The sequence below is a fragment of the Rhinolophus hipposideros genome, assembly GCF_964194185.1.
Source record: "Rhinolophus hipposideros genome assembly, chromosome: 21".
Lineage (NCBI taxonomy): Eukaryota > Metazoa > Chordata > Mammalia > Chiroptera > Rhinolophidae > Rhinolophus > Rhinolophus hipposideros.
In genome coordinates this window covers 35,169,666-35,185,954 of record NC_138067.1, presented here as the reverse complement: position 1 = coordinate 35,185,954, position 16,289 = coordinate 35,169,666, and the positions used below count along the sequence as shown (strand labels likewise).

General features: G+C 47.2%; 1 protein-coding gene across 3 annotated transcripts in view; it reads right to left on the bottom strand.

Moving 5' to 3' along the window:
* Positions 1-6,559: 6,559 nt before the first annotated feature.
* GARRE1 (granule associated Rac and RHOG effector 1) overlaps positions 6,560-16,289 on the bottom strand; it is a 71,576-nt gene continuing 61,846 nt past the window's right edge. For 2 of the 3 annotated variants that reach the window (XM_081032951.1, XM_081032952.1), the window contains exons 13-17: positions 13,008-13,173; positions 12,261-12,317; positions 12,001-12,138; positions 9,602-9,680; positions 6,560-9,167 (exon numbers count right to left, since the gene is read on the bottom strand). In XM_081032951.1, the coding sequence (XP_080889077.1) occupies positions 8,859-9,167; positions 9,602-9,680; positions 12,001-12,138; positions 12,261-12,317; positions 13,008-13,173 (749 nt within the window). In that variant the 3' untranslated portion in view covers positions 6,560-8,858. The remainder of the gene's footprint in view (positions 9,168-9,601; positions 9,681-12,000; positions 12,139-12,260; positions 12,318-13,007; positions 13,174-16,289) is intronic. The other variant, XM_081032953.1, reaches the window with a different exon arrangement.

Sequence of the window (16,289 nt, the reverse complement as noted above, 5' to 3'; positions counted from 1 at the left end):
GGAGTGGAGTGAAGGAGGCAGAATGCTAGATGAGGTCAGAGAAGGTAGGAAGGCACCAAGATCACATAGACTTTGTAAGTCCTGGCGAGAACTTGGGTTTTTATTCCGAGAGAGATGGGAAGCCACCGAAGGATTCTAAGCAGAGGAGGGATGTCACCTGGCATGTTTTACAAAGGATCAGATCCACAACGCAGCAGGAATGTAAGTAAGGACAACAGATAAGAGGCTACTACAAGAATGAGGCCAGGGAAGAAGGTGACTTGGGTCAAGATAGTAAGAGTTGGGCGTGGTGAATATATTTTTATTTTGAGTGAAGAAATGACAATTTCCTGGTAAGAGAGAGATAAAGAAAGTCAAGGGTGACATCCAGTTTTCTAACGGAATTCCTAGAAAAATGGAATTATCACTGCATCTTGCAGAGATGCAAGTTTTGGGGCAAGATCATGATCTTGTTTTTGGACGTGTTAAGTTTTCAAAACTTATTAGACATCTAAGTGGAGGTGTTGAGTTAGGTATTCGTGTCTGGAGAAAAGGTTCGAGCTGGAGGGAAAAGTTGGGAGTCAGCAGTGAATAGACAGCTTTTGAGTGAGACTCTAGATGAGAGTTGAGATGAGGGAGTGAATATAGTCCAAGAGGAGAAGAAGTCCAAAAACTGGGCACTCAGATTGAGCTTCTCCACCACCCTGTTCCCCCAGCTGTCCAGCAGGGTGCCCTGTGCTGCTGCAGTCCCAAGTCTAGGTCTTCCTCCTTCTCACCTCCCAGCTCCATGCACTCAATGCCAGCACTGGCCTCTGCAACTGGCGTTTCTCTACCTGCCCAGAATGATCTGGGGTCCTAAAGATGAAGAAGGAAAATAGGGAGGAGCTGAAGACTGAAGCAATGAGTGGTCACAGGACTTTGCAGGGAACAGCCCCATCCACGTGGCCCTTATTTACTCAGAGGAGTTTTGGGTCAACTATCAACTCTGATATTTAACTGAGCTTCCCATACCCAGCACAACTGACAGTGCTGAACAGCCTCTGTTCTGCTGGAGTTCCTGAGAAACACTCCAACCAGAGTTTCCCATCCAAGCCAGTTACTTGTCTGCACAGAACAACACTCCCACACCTAAATCCTGTGTTTCAGAACAGAACCTCATCCAATAGGAAGGCCAGTCTCAGTAGCCACTGAACCATCATCTACTTACACTATGATTCCTTGGATGACTTCTAGCCCAACGATAGCCACTGACTCCTTTTTTCTAGTAGGCTCTTTTTTGTGACTAGGGAGGACATCTCATGTCTTATCCAAAACCATACCTCCCACCCATGTGATTCTTTCTCTGCCTCCTTGATTGCATCAGAAATAAGTACATGACCTAAGCCAGCCAAATGGGGTCTCTTTCTGGGACTCTGGTGCCAGCAGCAGTTACTCAGCTTTTTGTAGTATTGTTCCCTTTCTGAAAGGACAAACTTGAGGTTCAGTCCCTGGTCTCAAGAAAAACAATGGAGTGACCCCCCAGAGATGCCAGAGTGAACCTTACAGGGCCCAAGTGCCTCTGTCTGCAGCTGGTACACGAATCAGTGATTTCTCTTAGTGCTGATGTTGTTTTGAGCTGAGCTGTCATTTACAACTCCATGTCTTTCCAAATGTTTTACACGTATTCACCTGGCCACCGCCACAATGTGTTCTCCAATACCTTCTTTTGTCCACTCAAAACCCAAAGGAGCAGCTTAGAATCATCAGAAGCCTCTGATGATTTCCTGTTGGAAAGTTTCACCTTTTTGACATTCTTTAATGTACGCACCTTCAGCAGTTTGGCCTCTGTGATTCCCAGTGGCTTCAATTATTCCAGATTTCCCCCTGTAGTATTTTAGGTTTAACGCTGTGCTTTGAAATTCCAAATTACATGGATTTTCTACATTAGCAGAAAACTAGGTTCCTACCTGGAGGGTCCTAAATCACAGCAGCTAAGGAGGGAAAAATCCAAGTAGAACAAGGAAGACGGTTATTAATTGAAAGCTTGTTGTCATCCAAATGGCATGGTTACTACCTCTGCCAGTCTACTCTGCAGAGCTCTGTGCTAAATTCTCTCATATGCAGCCCTCACAGCAGCCCTATGAGGAAGTTCCTGCTGTTCTCTCCATTTAACGGAGAGGTTAAGAAATCTAAAACCAGCCACTGTGCTACTAAGTAGAAAATCAATCCACGGTTGTCTGATTTTTGAGCACTGTTTTTTTTTGTTTGTTTTTTTAAAGATTTTATTGGGGAAGGGGAACAGGACTTTATTGGGGAACAGTGTGTACTTCCAGGACTTTTTTCCAAGTCAAGTTGTTCTTTCAATCTTAGTTGTGGAGGGTGCTGCTCAGCTCCAGTTGCTAGTTGCAGGGGGCACAGCCCACCATCCCTTATGGGACTCGAGGAATTGAACCTTGTGGTTGAGAGCCCACTGGCCCATGTGGGAATCGAACCAGCAGCCTTCAGAGTTAGGAGCACGGAGCTCCAACCGCCTGAGCCACCCGGCCGGCCCTTTGAAAACTCTTCTTAATCAAACCCCATCCTGCCTGCCATTTCCTGGCTCTTCCCCATCATCCCTGTTCTTTTAACATCAATTAGGTCTCTGATTGACCGGGTAGAATTTTACAAGTGGACATGGCCAAGAACGGCATCTCAAACGGGAAGGACAGCACCATGGCAAAGGCAGATTTAGGAGAAGTCAGCCACTGCATTGGCACCCGGGTCTCAGGATCTTTGTAGGGAAATAGAAAGAAACCCACCAGGGAAAGTGCAGTAGGAGGGGTCGTGATTGGTCACTGGAGTGTGAGGGTGGCATCTCATAAAGTCCTGGGGAGTGCAGTGGGGTCTGTAGTTTGCAAAAACATCAGTGTAAGGTAACCTTACATTCTGACAAAAGTTAACCCCCCGTTTTCTACCACCATCCCCGCAATCCTCACGGTATGTTGTGCTCAGCCGGGTTCCGGGCATCCTGAGCGCAGGGAAGCTTTAAGGGGTCCTATGTGCCCAGACCAGGGGCTGACTAACCACAACCCAAAGAAAACCCGGCTCAGAAAGTTCACGAGGCCCTGCTTCATTGCCGGGCACTCCCAGTGCCCTCAGCAGGCCTGGCCCGGAGAGAGTGGGGGGGGGGGGGACGGTGGCCCTGACCGCGGAGGCAAGTTAGGAGGTCCAGGGACAGTCTCCACTCTTGATAAAGATTAATTGTGGAGCCACAGCCTTGGAAAACCAATTGACTTCCACTGAATATTTGTGAAACTAGCACTCACTTGGCCTGTGGCAGGCACAGTTCCACACAAGAGCCCTATTCTACAGTGAGGAAACTGAGGCACGACCCTTTAGGTAAGTCAGGCCTTAATTTGGGGCCGCTGGCCTCCTGTCCAGGCAGGACTTGGCGACCAGGGGGTCAGGGGGTCCGGCCGGGGGAAGAGGGACGGGAGTGGGGCCGTTCTGGAGCCTGAGCTGAAACAGCCCACGGGAGGTCGGGCGCGACGCGATCCACAACGATGGACTTTCACGAGTTGTTCCGGGAGGAGCCCGCAGCGGGGATGCTGAGTCACGGTGAGCGGGCGAGGGCCAGGGGACCGCGCCTCCCCGGAGCTCTGCGCAGCTCCTTGCGCAGCGACCCACTCTCCCGAGGGGCGGCGCGCACAGGTCTACACGCACGAAGGCGGGATCGGAGCAGATGGGGGGCGGGGGAGCGCACGCGTCTGCGTGTGGGCTCGCACGTCCGGCGCTCAAGTGTGCGCATGTCCCCGCCGAGCCGGGAACCGGGGGGCAGAGAGGAACTCCCACACGCCTCGGTGCCCACGCCTGGGAGGAACGTGCGCGTACATGTGCGCGTACTCCGCGTGCGGACGGGAGGGCGCGTGCGCGAGCGGGGAGCAATCCGGAAGGGGGCGCCACCCCCCCAGGAGGCTCCGAGCTCGTTCTGCGTCGCCGTGAAGGTTCCAGGTGTCGCCCCTAGGTTTTCCGTGGGAATCTATTGTTAGGGCTTTTTTTAAAAAAAAAAATGTCCCCAGCGCACATATTCTCGTGGGTTTCACGATAATAGAAACTTCCATGCTTACTAACTAAAGGGCTACGTCGTTCTGCCAGCAATTTCTAACGTCTCCTTGCAGTTCTAGCACAGACTCTAACTTTAGTCCGACGTAAGAGGCGATTTCATTTTAAGTCTCGTTCTATTTTTTGCTCTGCATTAGACATTGCCTCGGGCCCCCGTTGCTTCGCGCTGTTCTGCATACTGGCCTGTTCTGCATACTGGCCGTGTGGCCATGAATAAGACCCGCTCCTTGCTCTCGCGAAGCCTTGGTTCTAGTGAGGGACAAACGTAAACACACATTCCGGAGGAGTGCTAATGGCTGTAATAAAGCCGGGTAGAGGCTGGGCTCTGGCTCAAGAGAACTGATGGGAGAGGCCCACGCACGGAGCAGCCTCGGGAGCAACAGGCAGGTGGGCACCGGGGAAACCCTGAGGCCAGAGAGAAGAGGCAGCAGCCAGGTGATGATCAGGTGGACGGCAATGGAGATGTAATAACATGGAATTTAAATGTGCATGGAGACACACTTAGATTTCCTGATTAATTGAATGAGGAAAGAAAATCAATAATGTATTCTAGGATTTCCGCTTGAGCAACTGGGTGGGTGAATGGATGGTAGTACCTCTTACCAAGGATGGGAAAGATGGGGTCGTCGCTCCGAAAAGACTGAGTTTTAAGGGCAGAAACTGCATCTCCTTTGCAGCCCTGGCTCCTAGCAAGGGCCTTGCTCCCAGCTGACATTAGTAAATGTTGAAATGAACATGACACTCCTGAAACAATCCTTCCTCCTCAGCTAGGCCCATATCCTGAACTCAGTCCCAATAAAAGCTACATCCAGTCCCTTCATAGACAAACAGAAGCCTGGGCCCAGCGAGCCTATCCTTGTGGAATCATAAGGCCAACTATGTGTGTTACTTTCAGGCACTTGCCCGTGGAGGTTCCTCAGCCTGCCAGGCATGCTGTCCACTTACAGGGCTTTTTGGCAGTCAAGGAGCTGGCCATTGGGACGGTTTATTTCCTGTTTTCCTCCATATCAGGATGCTGATCACAACAGGGGCCACACAGTGCCCAGAAGGCCAGGCCCTCCCAGTGCCATGGTTGCCATGCGGCATTTCAGCTACACCCAGAGCTGGATGACCCTCTCCCCCAGGATCAAGTGTGAAAGGAGTATCACCAGTCTCACAAGGACCTCAACTGCCTCTTTGTCCTCTTCTTAGCTGGGCCCAGGCCTCCAAGGACCCTTTTGGGGCTCAGGTGTAACATCTGTTCTGCTTCCATCCCCACCCAGCCAGCACGGAAGTTGGGGCTACAGGACTCCTATTTCCACCACTGCTGTGAATCAAGTCAGTGAACAGCACTGGGTACACGTATTAAATAGGAACATACTTGGATAAATGTGTTTTTCCAGCTAGCTTCTTAATATGAATTTTCAGTGTAATCCTTAACAAACTCATGCAACATGGCTATTACTAAGCAACCTTGTCCTGAGGTGCACTTGGAAGGCTCTGGACCTGGTCCGGGTCCCCATGCTCAGCTTCTGGGCATCTCAGCAGAAAGAAGCCTGAATGGTACTTATACTGGTAGGTTTTATATTAATGCTCACATACTGTTTTCCTAAGGTCATAAAAAGTTTCAATCAAGTACTCTCTTGCTATAAATGAAAACGAATTGAAATTCTTTTGTAACTTACCCTGTGTGGTTCCCATTGTATAATCTTTCCATCTGCTTAGCAGGATGGTGTCATCCTGTGAGACTAGTCCTTGTCCCTGAGGAAGGGTCTCTGCCACATATTAGGTCCCTGGTGGAGTGGTGGGAGACCTCATTTCTGGGTCTGCTCTTTGTTTTTTGTTTTTTGTTGAGAGCCCACTGGCCCATGTGGGAATCGAACCCGCAGCCTTCGGAGTTAGGAGCATGGAGCTCTAACCGCCTGCGCCACTGGGCCGGCCCCGGGTCTGCTCTTTGGAAAGGCTGCCTGGGCAGCTGACAGCACCCAAGCTTGGTGGAATGGGGGTGTTGGCAGACCACAACTCAAGGAGAGAGCTTGTATCCTTCCAGGTGGTCTCTTTCATGAGGACATTGGCTCTGCCTGCACAGAAGCCTCTCCTACCGTGTTTCCCCGAAAATGAGACCTAGCCGGACAATCAGCTCTAATTGCGTCTTTTGGAGGAAAAATTAATATAAGACCCGGTATTATATTAATTATAGATTATTATATTATACCGGGTCTTATATTAATTTTTGCTCCAAAAGACGCATTAGAGCTGATTGTCCGGCTAGGTCTTATTTTCGGGGAAACAGGGTAGCTTTGGCCTTACGGAAGCCAGGAGGAGAGGTGTGTAGGTTGTCTTGCTTCCTATCCACCCACCCCAGTTCATCCTATACCCCCAGTGGTCTTTCCCTTTTCAAGGTCTCAAAATCAGAGAGACCAACCCAGGTGCAGCTTTTCAAAGTAATGAATGAGGCAGGGCTTCTGAGAGACATGGTGTCTGTTGCAGTTCATTTTAAACAGAGATACAAAATATTATTAAATGTATATTTTTAATAAAGCCAATAGTTATTTTACTTATAGGAGCTTTAAAAGATACAAAATGTATAGTTCCAGTTTGGAAGCGTTGTAACTATTCACACTGTGTCCTGCTGATGCCTGAGCAAGGCAGCCACGCCCAGCCACGCAAAAGGACACACACACGCACGCACACACATGCGCTTTGGCGAGACGACTGCCAAGCGCAGCACCTGGAATTACCAGTGTTCAGAGCAAGGTGGTACTGAGAACACAGCACCTACCAGGAGAGCACACATAGACAGCTTCACACAGTCTCACAGCCCATGGAGATGCAATTACAAAATGTCTTAAGAAAAACAGACTAGAAAGGGACAATGAGCGATGTTGATGTCAGCTGTACTGGGGCATCAAGGACGGACCTCTGACCAGGGTGAGGTCTTGGGGAGGCACTATTAAAACAAGAGTACTTCAGTATAATAGAACTGGAGATACAGGGTACTGTGAACACGTTACGGAAGGAAATAGAAAACTATCTTACAAGTCAAACAGCCACGAACAACTTCAACAGAGATTAGTGCACACACGGTGACATCTAACACAGACAAGAGCCACGCAGGGTGGGTGCAAAGCACGTGCCTGAAAAAGTCTATGTACAAAAGAGTTCTCTGTAAACATGGTGAGGTGAATGTTCAGAACCCACGGTGACAGGATCAAAAGCACAGGCAGCAACGGCATCCCCACACAGCACAAGACAGCATCCGAGGCCTGGGAACAGCCTGGCAACACAGTACTGACGAGTCAATGGCTGGGCTCAGACACCCTAAGGGCCCTCTATAGAATTAGTGTGTGTACATATATATATTTTTTTCTTTTTGGTATTTTTAAATATAAATTTACTTATGTCCGTAGAAAAATGAGAACATAAATGTGTTATTACAATCTTTGCTGGAAAAGCTTATATGGAGTTAGAAAGAATAAACCATTTATTAGTAGTTAACATATATTAAAATGGTTTAATGATTTAAGAAAATATAAAAAAAATATTAATACTGTCAAACTTTTATACCAGAAAATATTATGGATTTTTCTCAATTAGACTTTTTCAAAGATGAAATATGAAAAATTTAAATAAGTTTTATATAAAGAACTTCTGTAACCTCAATTAATATACACTGGGATATGTCTACTCTATATAGATATATTTATTATTATTTCTCAATTTAAGCACCATTAAATTCTTCTGGATCCATTCTGGCTGGAAAAAACCCCTAAATCCACAGGATGTTATCTATTTAATGGCACGTTAACTGAAAATGAGGTTTTTATTTTGTTTTTCTGTTTTTGTCTTTTAAAGAAAATACTTTAAATTCTTATCTATATCTTAATTGGTTTGTCTTGAGCCAGCTCATAAATGTTACTGCAATTCCAAGTGCAGGGATCTCTGTGCAGCCCTTGACCACACCCCCACGTTCTGAGACCATGCTGAAGCCTCTGGCCCTATGTGGAAGGAGCTGAGGGCAGCGGGTGTAGTTTTACCCTGCACACAGACAGCAGCTAGCGGGCTCATTTCCATGCACCATCAGGAATATGCCTCTGACATCAGTTTGATGATCCTGCTTTTTAAAATCCAGTAAAGGCTGCACCCCCTGGGTGCTGTGGGGGTGGTGAGGGGCTGCCCACCCACAGAAAACCCAGGTGATTGCTTCTGATCACAAATATTCTATATGTTGTCTATTTTAAGCTTAAAAAAATTAGTGTTGAACAAAACTCCAGCCGCTGTATTTGTTAACCTTAAAATATTCAATGCGTTTTAGGCAGGAGATGTTCTAACTAAAAATCTATATGAAAAATAGCTATGAAATACAGTGATTGGTGTGGTCATCACTCAATGTGTTTAGGAGGGGGAAGGAAAAGTTTCAAAAGAATGGTCAGTTTTGCTCTCAGCCTTCAGGTCTGATGCCTTCCCAGCACACACACACAGTAGGACTACAAACTTGAGAGCTGTGTTTCTCAAAGTGTGGCCCGTGGCCCACCTGCATCAAGATCACCGGAAGTGCTCATTAAGTTCAAAGATCCCCCGCATGTCCCTGAGGAGGGTCAGAGACCTCAGCCTGCAGCTGGCCCTCCAGTGCTCTGATGCCTCCAAAATGTGAGAAGCCAGGCATGAAAGGCTTAGAGCTGCCAACCACCCCCATCCCCAAGGATCTCTGCCTGGGACAGGGGTGCACTGGTCCTCTGGGGGGCTGGTGCCAGCTAGTCAGCCCTGGGGTGGGGACACTGGCCCCGACAGCTTTGGGCAGGCAGGTGGGCCGGCCTGGGTCAGTACTGGGGCAAGTAGGCCGGCCTGCGCTCAGCCTTCCCGGGGAAGGCCTTGAAGCCCTTGGACGCTGCCTTGTGTGCTGGTGGGGGTGGGGGCTGCGGTGGAGTCTGCACGTAGGTGAAGGAGGCGGTGCTACAATCGCTGGTCGCAGCCCACACTGGGGACTGCAGCATCTGCATGGTGTCGTTCCACTGGCTGCCAGGGCTGGCGACTGCATAGAGTGGTGCGCTCGGGCTAGGCAGTGTGCTGGGCAGCGGGGAAGGGTGTTGCCAGGGTGCTTTGGGTGGCCACGTTTTGGTTTTGTTATCCTGAGAGACAAAAGAAGGTTCTTAGTGGCATTTCTGGCAACTTATCATCTTTCCCCGCCTCCCCCCGATCTCTGGCCCTGCTCTTACCTAAGAGACAGGGTGAGAGCCCTCCCTCTCCCCACAGCCCTGGAATAGCACTGGCCAACAGAACGTGCAATGATAGAAATGGCTGTATGTCTACACTGTTCAATATAGTAGCCACATGTGCTTAGTGGCTATCATATTGGACAGCACAGTCCCAGAGCTTCTTTTCCATATGGCTCTGAGTCGGCTGAGATGGCTAATCTAGACAAAACCGTGGGAGGAAAAGTCATTCACCTCAAACAAAAGCCCTCATTTCTTTGAGGCTCTCTTAAAACTTAAGCTTTGGAACTTTGCTCATGGTCTGTACCCCTTAGAGCCAGCCGTCTGTGCCAGAGCAGAGTGCACGATACCTGATTCACGTCCTCCACTGTGGTAAGAAGAGGCGGTGAGGGCAGTGTGCTGGTCTCCTGCTCTCCACTGCTGTGCTTCCTGAAAGAACCAAGAGCTCAGTGCAGTGGTTGCCTGGCTTCCTGCCCAGCTGACCTCCAGGGGACACTCTAGCCACTTCGCTCTGGTGTCTCCCGGTACTGGTGCTAGGTGGGGGGCCTTGGGTCCACTGTGCAGGGGGATAATGTGGGTCACCCTCGAATGGTGTACTCCTGCCAGCCATCACAGGGCTGGTGTGGGGTGGCGGGGGCAGACATGAGGACAGGAACTGGCTGCATCAGCTGTTCTCTGAGTCCACCAGTCCTGGCCATTTGTTTCTTTATTCAACAGATAAGGACTATTTATCATACACTGAGAATGTGACTGAGAAACCAAAAGCTGTTAGTTTTACTAATGACATGCAAAACTTTGTTATAATGTTGAATGACAAAGGCAGGACGTAGCTGGCTCAGAGCCAGGTAAATCGTCTATCAGTGCTCCTGCTCGCTGCAGAGGTGGTGCTACAGGTGACTTCTTAGATGTCTACTCGGCCTCTCCAATTTCCCGTCTCAAACAGAAGTCTTAAACTCCATGCCTGGTTCCACCTTGCTGCTCCTGCATTCCTCCCCATCTCCGTTCATGGTACCCTCTTTCACACAGATGCTCAGGCCAAACACTTGTGTACCACCCTGATTCTACTCTCTCACACGCACCACTGCCAGTTCCTCACCGGCGGCTCCCTCATTTTGTTTGGCTTCTTGCTCATCAGAGGCCTCCCTGACTCCCATTCTGAAAACAGAAAAGCCACCTATCCCCTGCATTCTCTCCCCTCGCACCCTGCTTTATTTTTCTTCATAGCATCTAACCCAACCCGACATATCTGGGTTTTTTTGTTTGTTTGTTTGTTTTATCTGCCTTCTCTCAATTGACTATAAGTTCCACAAGGAAGGGGACTTTGCTGTATCACCAATGCCTGGTACATTACAGGTGCCAATTAATAAATGAATGAATGAATGAATTTAACTTTTCCGAGCCTTAGTTCCCTCACCTGTGAACTGGGGGTAAAAGAGTCCTTATATAATAAGGTGGTTGCTATGGGATGAATTGTGTCACCGCCCCCCGCCCCCCAATTCATACGCTGACTCCAAATTCATATGTTGAAGTCTTTCCCAGTACCTCAGGCTGTGACAGTATTTAGAGAGAATGTGTTTAAACAAGTAATTAAGTTAAAATGAAATCATTAGGGTGGGCTCTAATCCTGTATCACTGGTGCCATTCTAAGAAGAGATTAGGACGTAGACACACGCAGAGGGTAGACCTTGGGAGGACACAGAGAGAGGATGGCCATCTGCAAGCAAAGAAAGAGGCCTCAGAGGGAACCAACCCTGCTGACATCTAGCTCCCAGGACTGCGAGGAAATACATTTTTGTTGTTTAATCCCCTCCAGCCTGTGGTACTTTGTTATGGTAGCCCTAGCAAATACAGTGGTTCTGAGAATTAAGCGAGAAAATGTGCGTAAATGCTTCGCCCAGGGCCTGGCACACAGAAAGCACCCTAGCTGGTATTAGCAATCGCTGTCATCACCACTGTTACTACTCCGTGCAGCCTGACTCAGTTCCCGTTCCGTCTTCATCTACCCACTCCCCACTGCTTATCCAATGAAACCTGGTCCCCTTTTCCATTCCACAGCATGAGTGGGCATGCTTCTGATGCCCCGGCAGCCCTGCATGCTCTCTATTTCCTGCCTACATCCTTTAGACTGCCACCTCTGGGCCTCTGCTTCCTTACACCCACAACAGTCTTCTACTCCTAACCAAATTCTTGTCTTAATCTCAGAGCCCATTTTAATTTTTGTGATTACTGTTGAAAACTTCTTAGATCTGAATATACTATGTTACTATTTTTTTTCCCCTTGAAATACCACTCAGAGGTCATTTTATCCAGTTCCACCTTTGACAAAGAAACTGAGGGTCAGTCCGGGCCAGGCCCTTGTCCGGAGCTACAAAGCCTGTTGGTGAGTCCTGATTAGAACTTGGTTGTCCTGCTCCTGCTCCCCCCACAGAAAGGGCTGCGTCCTGCAATGCACAGGCCAACATCTGCAGGCCCCGTCTCAGAATCGTCCCTTGCCTGTCATACTGGTAGTTCTGGCTGCCGCTGGCATGACTGTTCTGCCAACAAAACCTCAACCCAAAGTTAGTCACCTGGGCTATAAGCCTGTGTGGTGGCCCCACAGGGGCCTCAGCAAGACAGTGTCAGAAAAGGCCTCTGCCTTTGTCACGCAAGGCTGATGGGGAAGGATGGGGCTCCTGAGCTTTCCAGAAGAATAAGCTGTGGGTGACATTCACATGCCTCTCTGTCCTTTGATTTAGAAATCCCTTCATACCTTCTCTGCTTGACAGCAGCAACGAGGTCAGGCCCTGAAAACATGGAGAACAGGCTGTCCCCATTGGCAGAGGACGTCTCGTCACTCGAGCTGGCTGAGTCTCCCTGAGTACCCGACCAGCCACTGTGCAGGCCATCCCTGAAAGCCAAAGAGAGAAGCTGGTCCCAGGCCTCCTGCAGCCAGCCTGGCCACCGGCTGGACAGCCCCAAGGCCAGCCACCCCACCCCCCACCCACCCAAGCCGTAAAAAACAGTCTTTACCCTGTACTCATCTCACAACCAAATGGTGGTCTCTTGTCTCCTGCATGAAGGTCAAACCTGCATTGTTTAAGGGTCAATTTTATTTTCGATCCACAGTTGGGAATCCACGTATGTGGAGGGTCAACTTAAGTTATATGTGGGTTTTCGACTTCTCGGTGGGTTGATGCCCCTAACCCCCAAGGTGTTCAAGGGTCAACAATAATACAAGCACCACTGCCCTTCATTCCTCTTAGAAGCCTGTGGTTTCTCTATGAAATTCACTTTATACCAAACAAAAAGTTGAGGTGGTCGTTAGCTACCCAGATGTGAAAAATCAATCCCAAGTTGTTTTTATGATGAAAATCCATAGTTCTCTCCATATACTGGAATCTGAAACGTGTACCTTTGCCTTTTATAGGCTACAAGGGTCACATTCCATCAATCACATGGGTTTCATAGACACGCTCATTTCAGCATAAAAACAGTGTGAAACATGCAATTACGTCACAAACACTATCAAACAAGGTCCTTGTCTAGGGCAGCAGTCTATCCTGAAAACCAATTTATACCAATGGTGTGTTCACAGGGACACATCACGACACTTGGCATCCTACAGTCAGTCAATCACAAAACTCTGGCTCCCTGAAGATGTGACCACGTGTCACTCACCTGCAGGCTTGACACGGAATTGCTTGGGAAGAGTGCAGAAAGGCCCACGGCAGATACCCAGGTCCCAAACCTGGCTTCCCCACCACACCCAGCACTCACCCTTCTGTGAAGAACTCTGGGAAAGGCCAGGTCCGATGGGCATCGTCCATGGGTGGCCAGTGTCCCCGGGGGTTGCCAGGGCGGCGACCATGCTGGACTTGCCGCTTCTGCTGCATTGCTTGGCTCACTCCTGCCACATAGCGTGCAAACTCAGGGTCTGAACCCACTGTGTTGAGACAAAAGGACAACAGGGTTTAGAGCCAAACTGGCCTCGATTCCTTTGCTACCTTCTGAGCATGTGCTGGTCACACACAAAGTGAAAAGTGGTGAGTTGCTGCCAGGCCTGTGTGTGCCCGGAGCTGGCTGCGGGATTGCCTAGGAGCCGGCGATGGCGAGAGGGGGCTGAGTTCAGGTATGGTGTGTGCATGGGGGCTGGCAGGACAGGTTATGCCTGACAAGAGGCAGGCGGAATGTGAACAAGAGACACAGAGAGAGCACTAAAGGTTTGCGTTAGCCATGTCTAAATATTAAAGACAAATACCAGGTACTTAACATTTTTCCAATGTCTGATGCTATGTACTTAACAACTTAGAAAATCAGATGATGACTTCAGCCAAATGAAAATCTGGAAGTTACCAAAGCAGCAGGCCAGGGTCAGCCGGACAGACAATATATGCCATTCCCACTTCGGCCCAACCATGATCCAGTATTTTCCTGGATATGGGATGGCAGACCTGCTCATTCAGTCTGAAGATAGTAAGAGTGAAAATGGGTAACATGAAATTTCAGAGGTGACTGGAAACATATTGGACAGAACTGAGTGAGGACCCTGTAGGGAGTAAAAGTGGGAGAAGAAAACAGCACAGAAGGCATTTAGAGGAAGAATCAAAAAGATATGGCAAGGGAGGCCGGTTTTCCCAGTGGTTAGAGCGCAGTGCCCTTAACACCAAGGTTGCCGGTTTGATTTCACATGGGCCAGTGAGCTGCGCCCTCCACAGCTAGACTGAAAATGACAACTGGACTTGGAGCTGATGGATCTTGGAAAAACACACAGTTCTCCAATATTCCCCAATAAAAAATTTAAAAATATGTGGCAGGAAAATATCTATGGTACACAAACTGAATATGACTCAGCCAATGTGTATGTTTTAGCTTCAAGTTGGGAAAGATACTGAAGCACAATCTCATTGTTAGATTGTTCTCGGGGTGCTGCCACAGGACTACTGCATGAAACTGTGCCATTTGTGCCCTGCAGCCAGATGCCCACACAAGAGGGGAACAGGCTGAAATCAAGGCCTATGCCAGCGAGTCAAGCCATGCCCCTAGGGGCTGGGTGTGCCTGTTCAGAGGGGTGTTCTGTTCTAACTGGCCCTGCCCAGGAGGGCGCCTTCCGGAATTCACCTGTCCAGTGGAGTGCCCTTCCTTAAGTTACAAAAAGGGCTATATAGACTTTCTGCCCTTGGGGCAGAGTCTGCAGGAAGCTATATTAGGGACTTGAAAGTCAGAAAGGAACACTCAGAAGGAAAAGCTGGTAAGATTCGCAGGCTAATGACATAAAGGCTGTCCGGGTCTCAACAGGGATCAACAGTGGTAAAATTCTGCCAAACACCATTTATACTCTAGTTTAGTTACTTGACTGTCAAAAAATGTATAGACCGTTTATGAGCAATTGAGAAAATGTGCCATGCCCACCCCTGTAGTGTTAGGTGGGCTCGCTCCTCCGTAGCAGGTGGAACTGTTTGCTCTCCCTGTACCCCAGGGTCCAAGGTTCCCCACATCTACCCACTCAAGGAGAGCAAGAACAAGAGATCATGAGCAGCAGTTTGAGGAATTTTCAGAAGACATAAGAAAACACTTTTCTTGAATAGTTAATGCTGGGTTGTTTTATCAGGGAATCTTTCCTCCAGGTGGTGGTTTATATAAATATTTGCTATACTTGTTTATAATATTTCACAGTACTCCCCTTGTGAAATATATTTTTGACTTCCTTATACCTTTTGCTAGAGAAAAAAGTAATTTCTATATATTTGTCTTGCATTTACCCACTTTACCAGACTCACTAATTCTAGAGATTTTTTTAATTGAGTCTTGTTTTTTTCCAATTCTATTGCCAGCGAAGAGATGTGCTTTTTAATTTACCTTTTCTAAAGCTATACCTCTTACTTCCCTTGGTTTTGTCTTGCTGTATCTACTAGAAAGTTCAAGACAAAGTTATATGCTATTGCTAGTAACTGTTGCCACCCCGTCTGGGTCTAGATTTTAATTGATTTTGTTTCACTATATAAAGTGCTACTTACTACTGGCTTTTGGTAGACAGTCTTTTTTATATTCAAGAAATTTCGTTCTATTCATGTTTTACTTTGAGGTGTTTATTTTTAAAGAATTGCTGGTGTCTTTTATCAAATGTCTTCATAGCATCTATTATATGAGTTTTTCTCATTTAATTGGTTGATATGATGGATTATTGTACAGCAGAATTCCTTATTCTGAACCAACTTACCACCCTGAAGTAAACCATGTTTAGTAACTATATTACTCTTTTGATACACTGCTGGATTTCCTTATATGTATCCATAGTAATATATGAGATGTGCTACCGTGTTTCCCCCAAAATAAGACACAGCCGGATCATCAGCTCTAATGCATCTACTGGAGCAAAACTTAATATAAGACCTGGTATTGTATTATATTATTTTGTAATATTATATTGTTACAGAATAATATTATACTTGGTCTTATGTAATAGTAAAATAAAACTGGGTCTTATATTAATTTTTGCTTCAAAAGACGCGTTAGAGCTGATTGTCCGGATAAGTCTTATTTTCTGGGAAACAAGGTATAGTTTGCTTTTTGTAGAACCCTTATAAAGTTTTTATGGTAAAAATCATGGTGGCTGCATAATTAACCTTTCCAATCTCTTGTGAAACAGGCAGGTTTTCTACTTCTTGGTGCAATTTTGGTAATGTATATTTTATTAGGAAAGAATCTATTTTCCATTCAGTTTTCAAATGTGTTCTCATCAATCATATGTAGTAATGTCTTAAAGTTCTTTAACTCTCTCCTATATATCTGCAGTAGTTATGTCTCCTTCCTCTTTCCTAATCTGGTTTCTCTTTGCTCTCTGTTACAATAAATTGGTTTATCTATTTTAGTGGTCTTCCAAAGACCTTTCAGATTTACAATTTCTACTATATTTTTCTTTTAAATTTAATTTTGGCTTTTTATCCTTAATTCACTCCACCTCCTAGTTTATTTTTGTTTTATTTCTAAGTTATTTTTTGTTTTATTAACTTAAAATTTCTAAGTTAATTTCCTAAGATAACTCTGGGGGTATTTTCACAC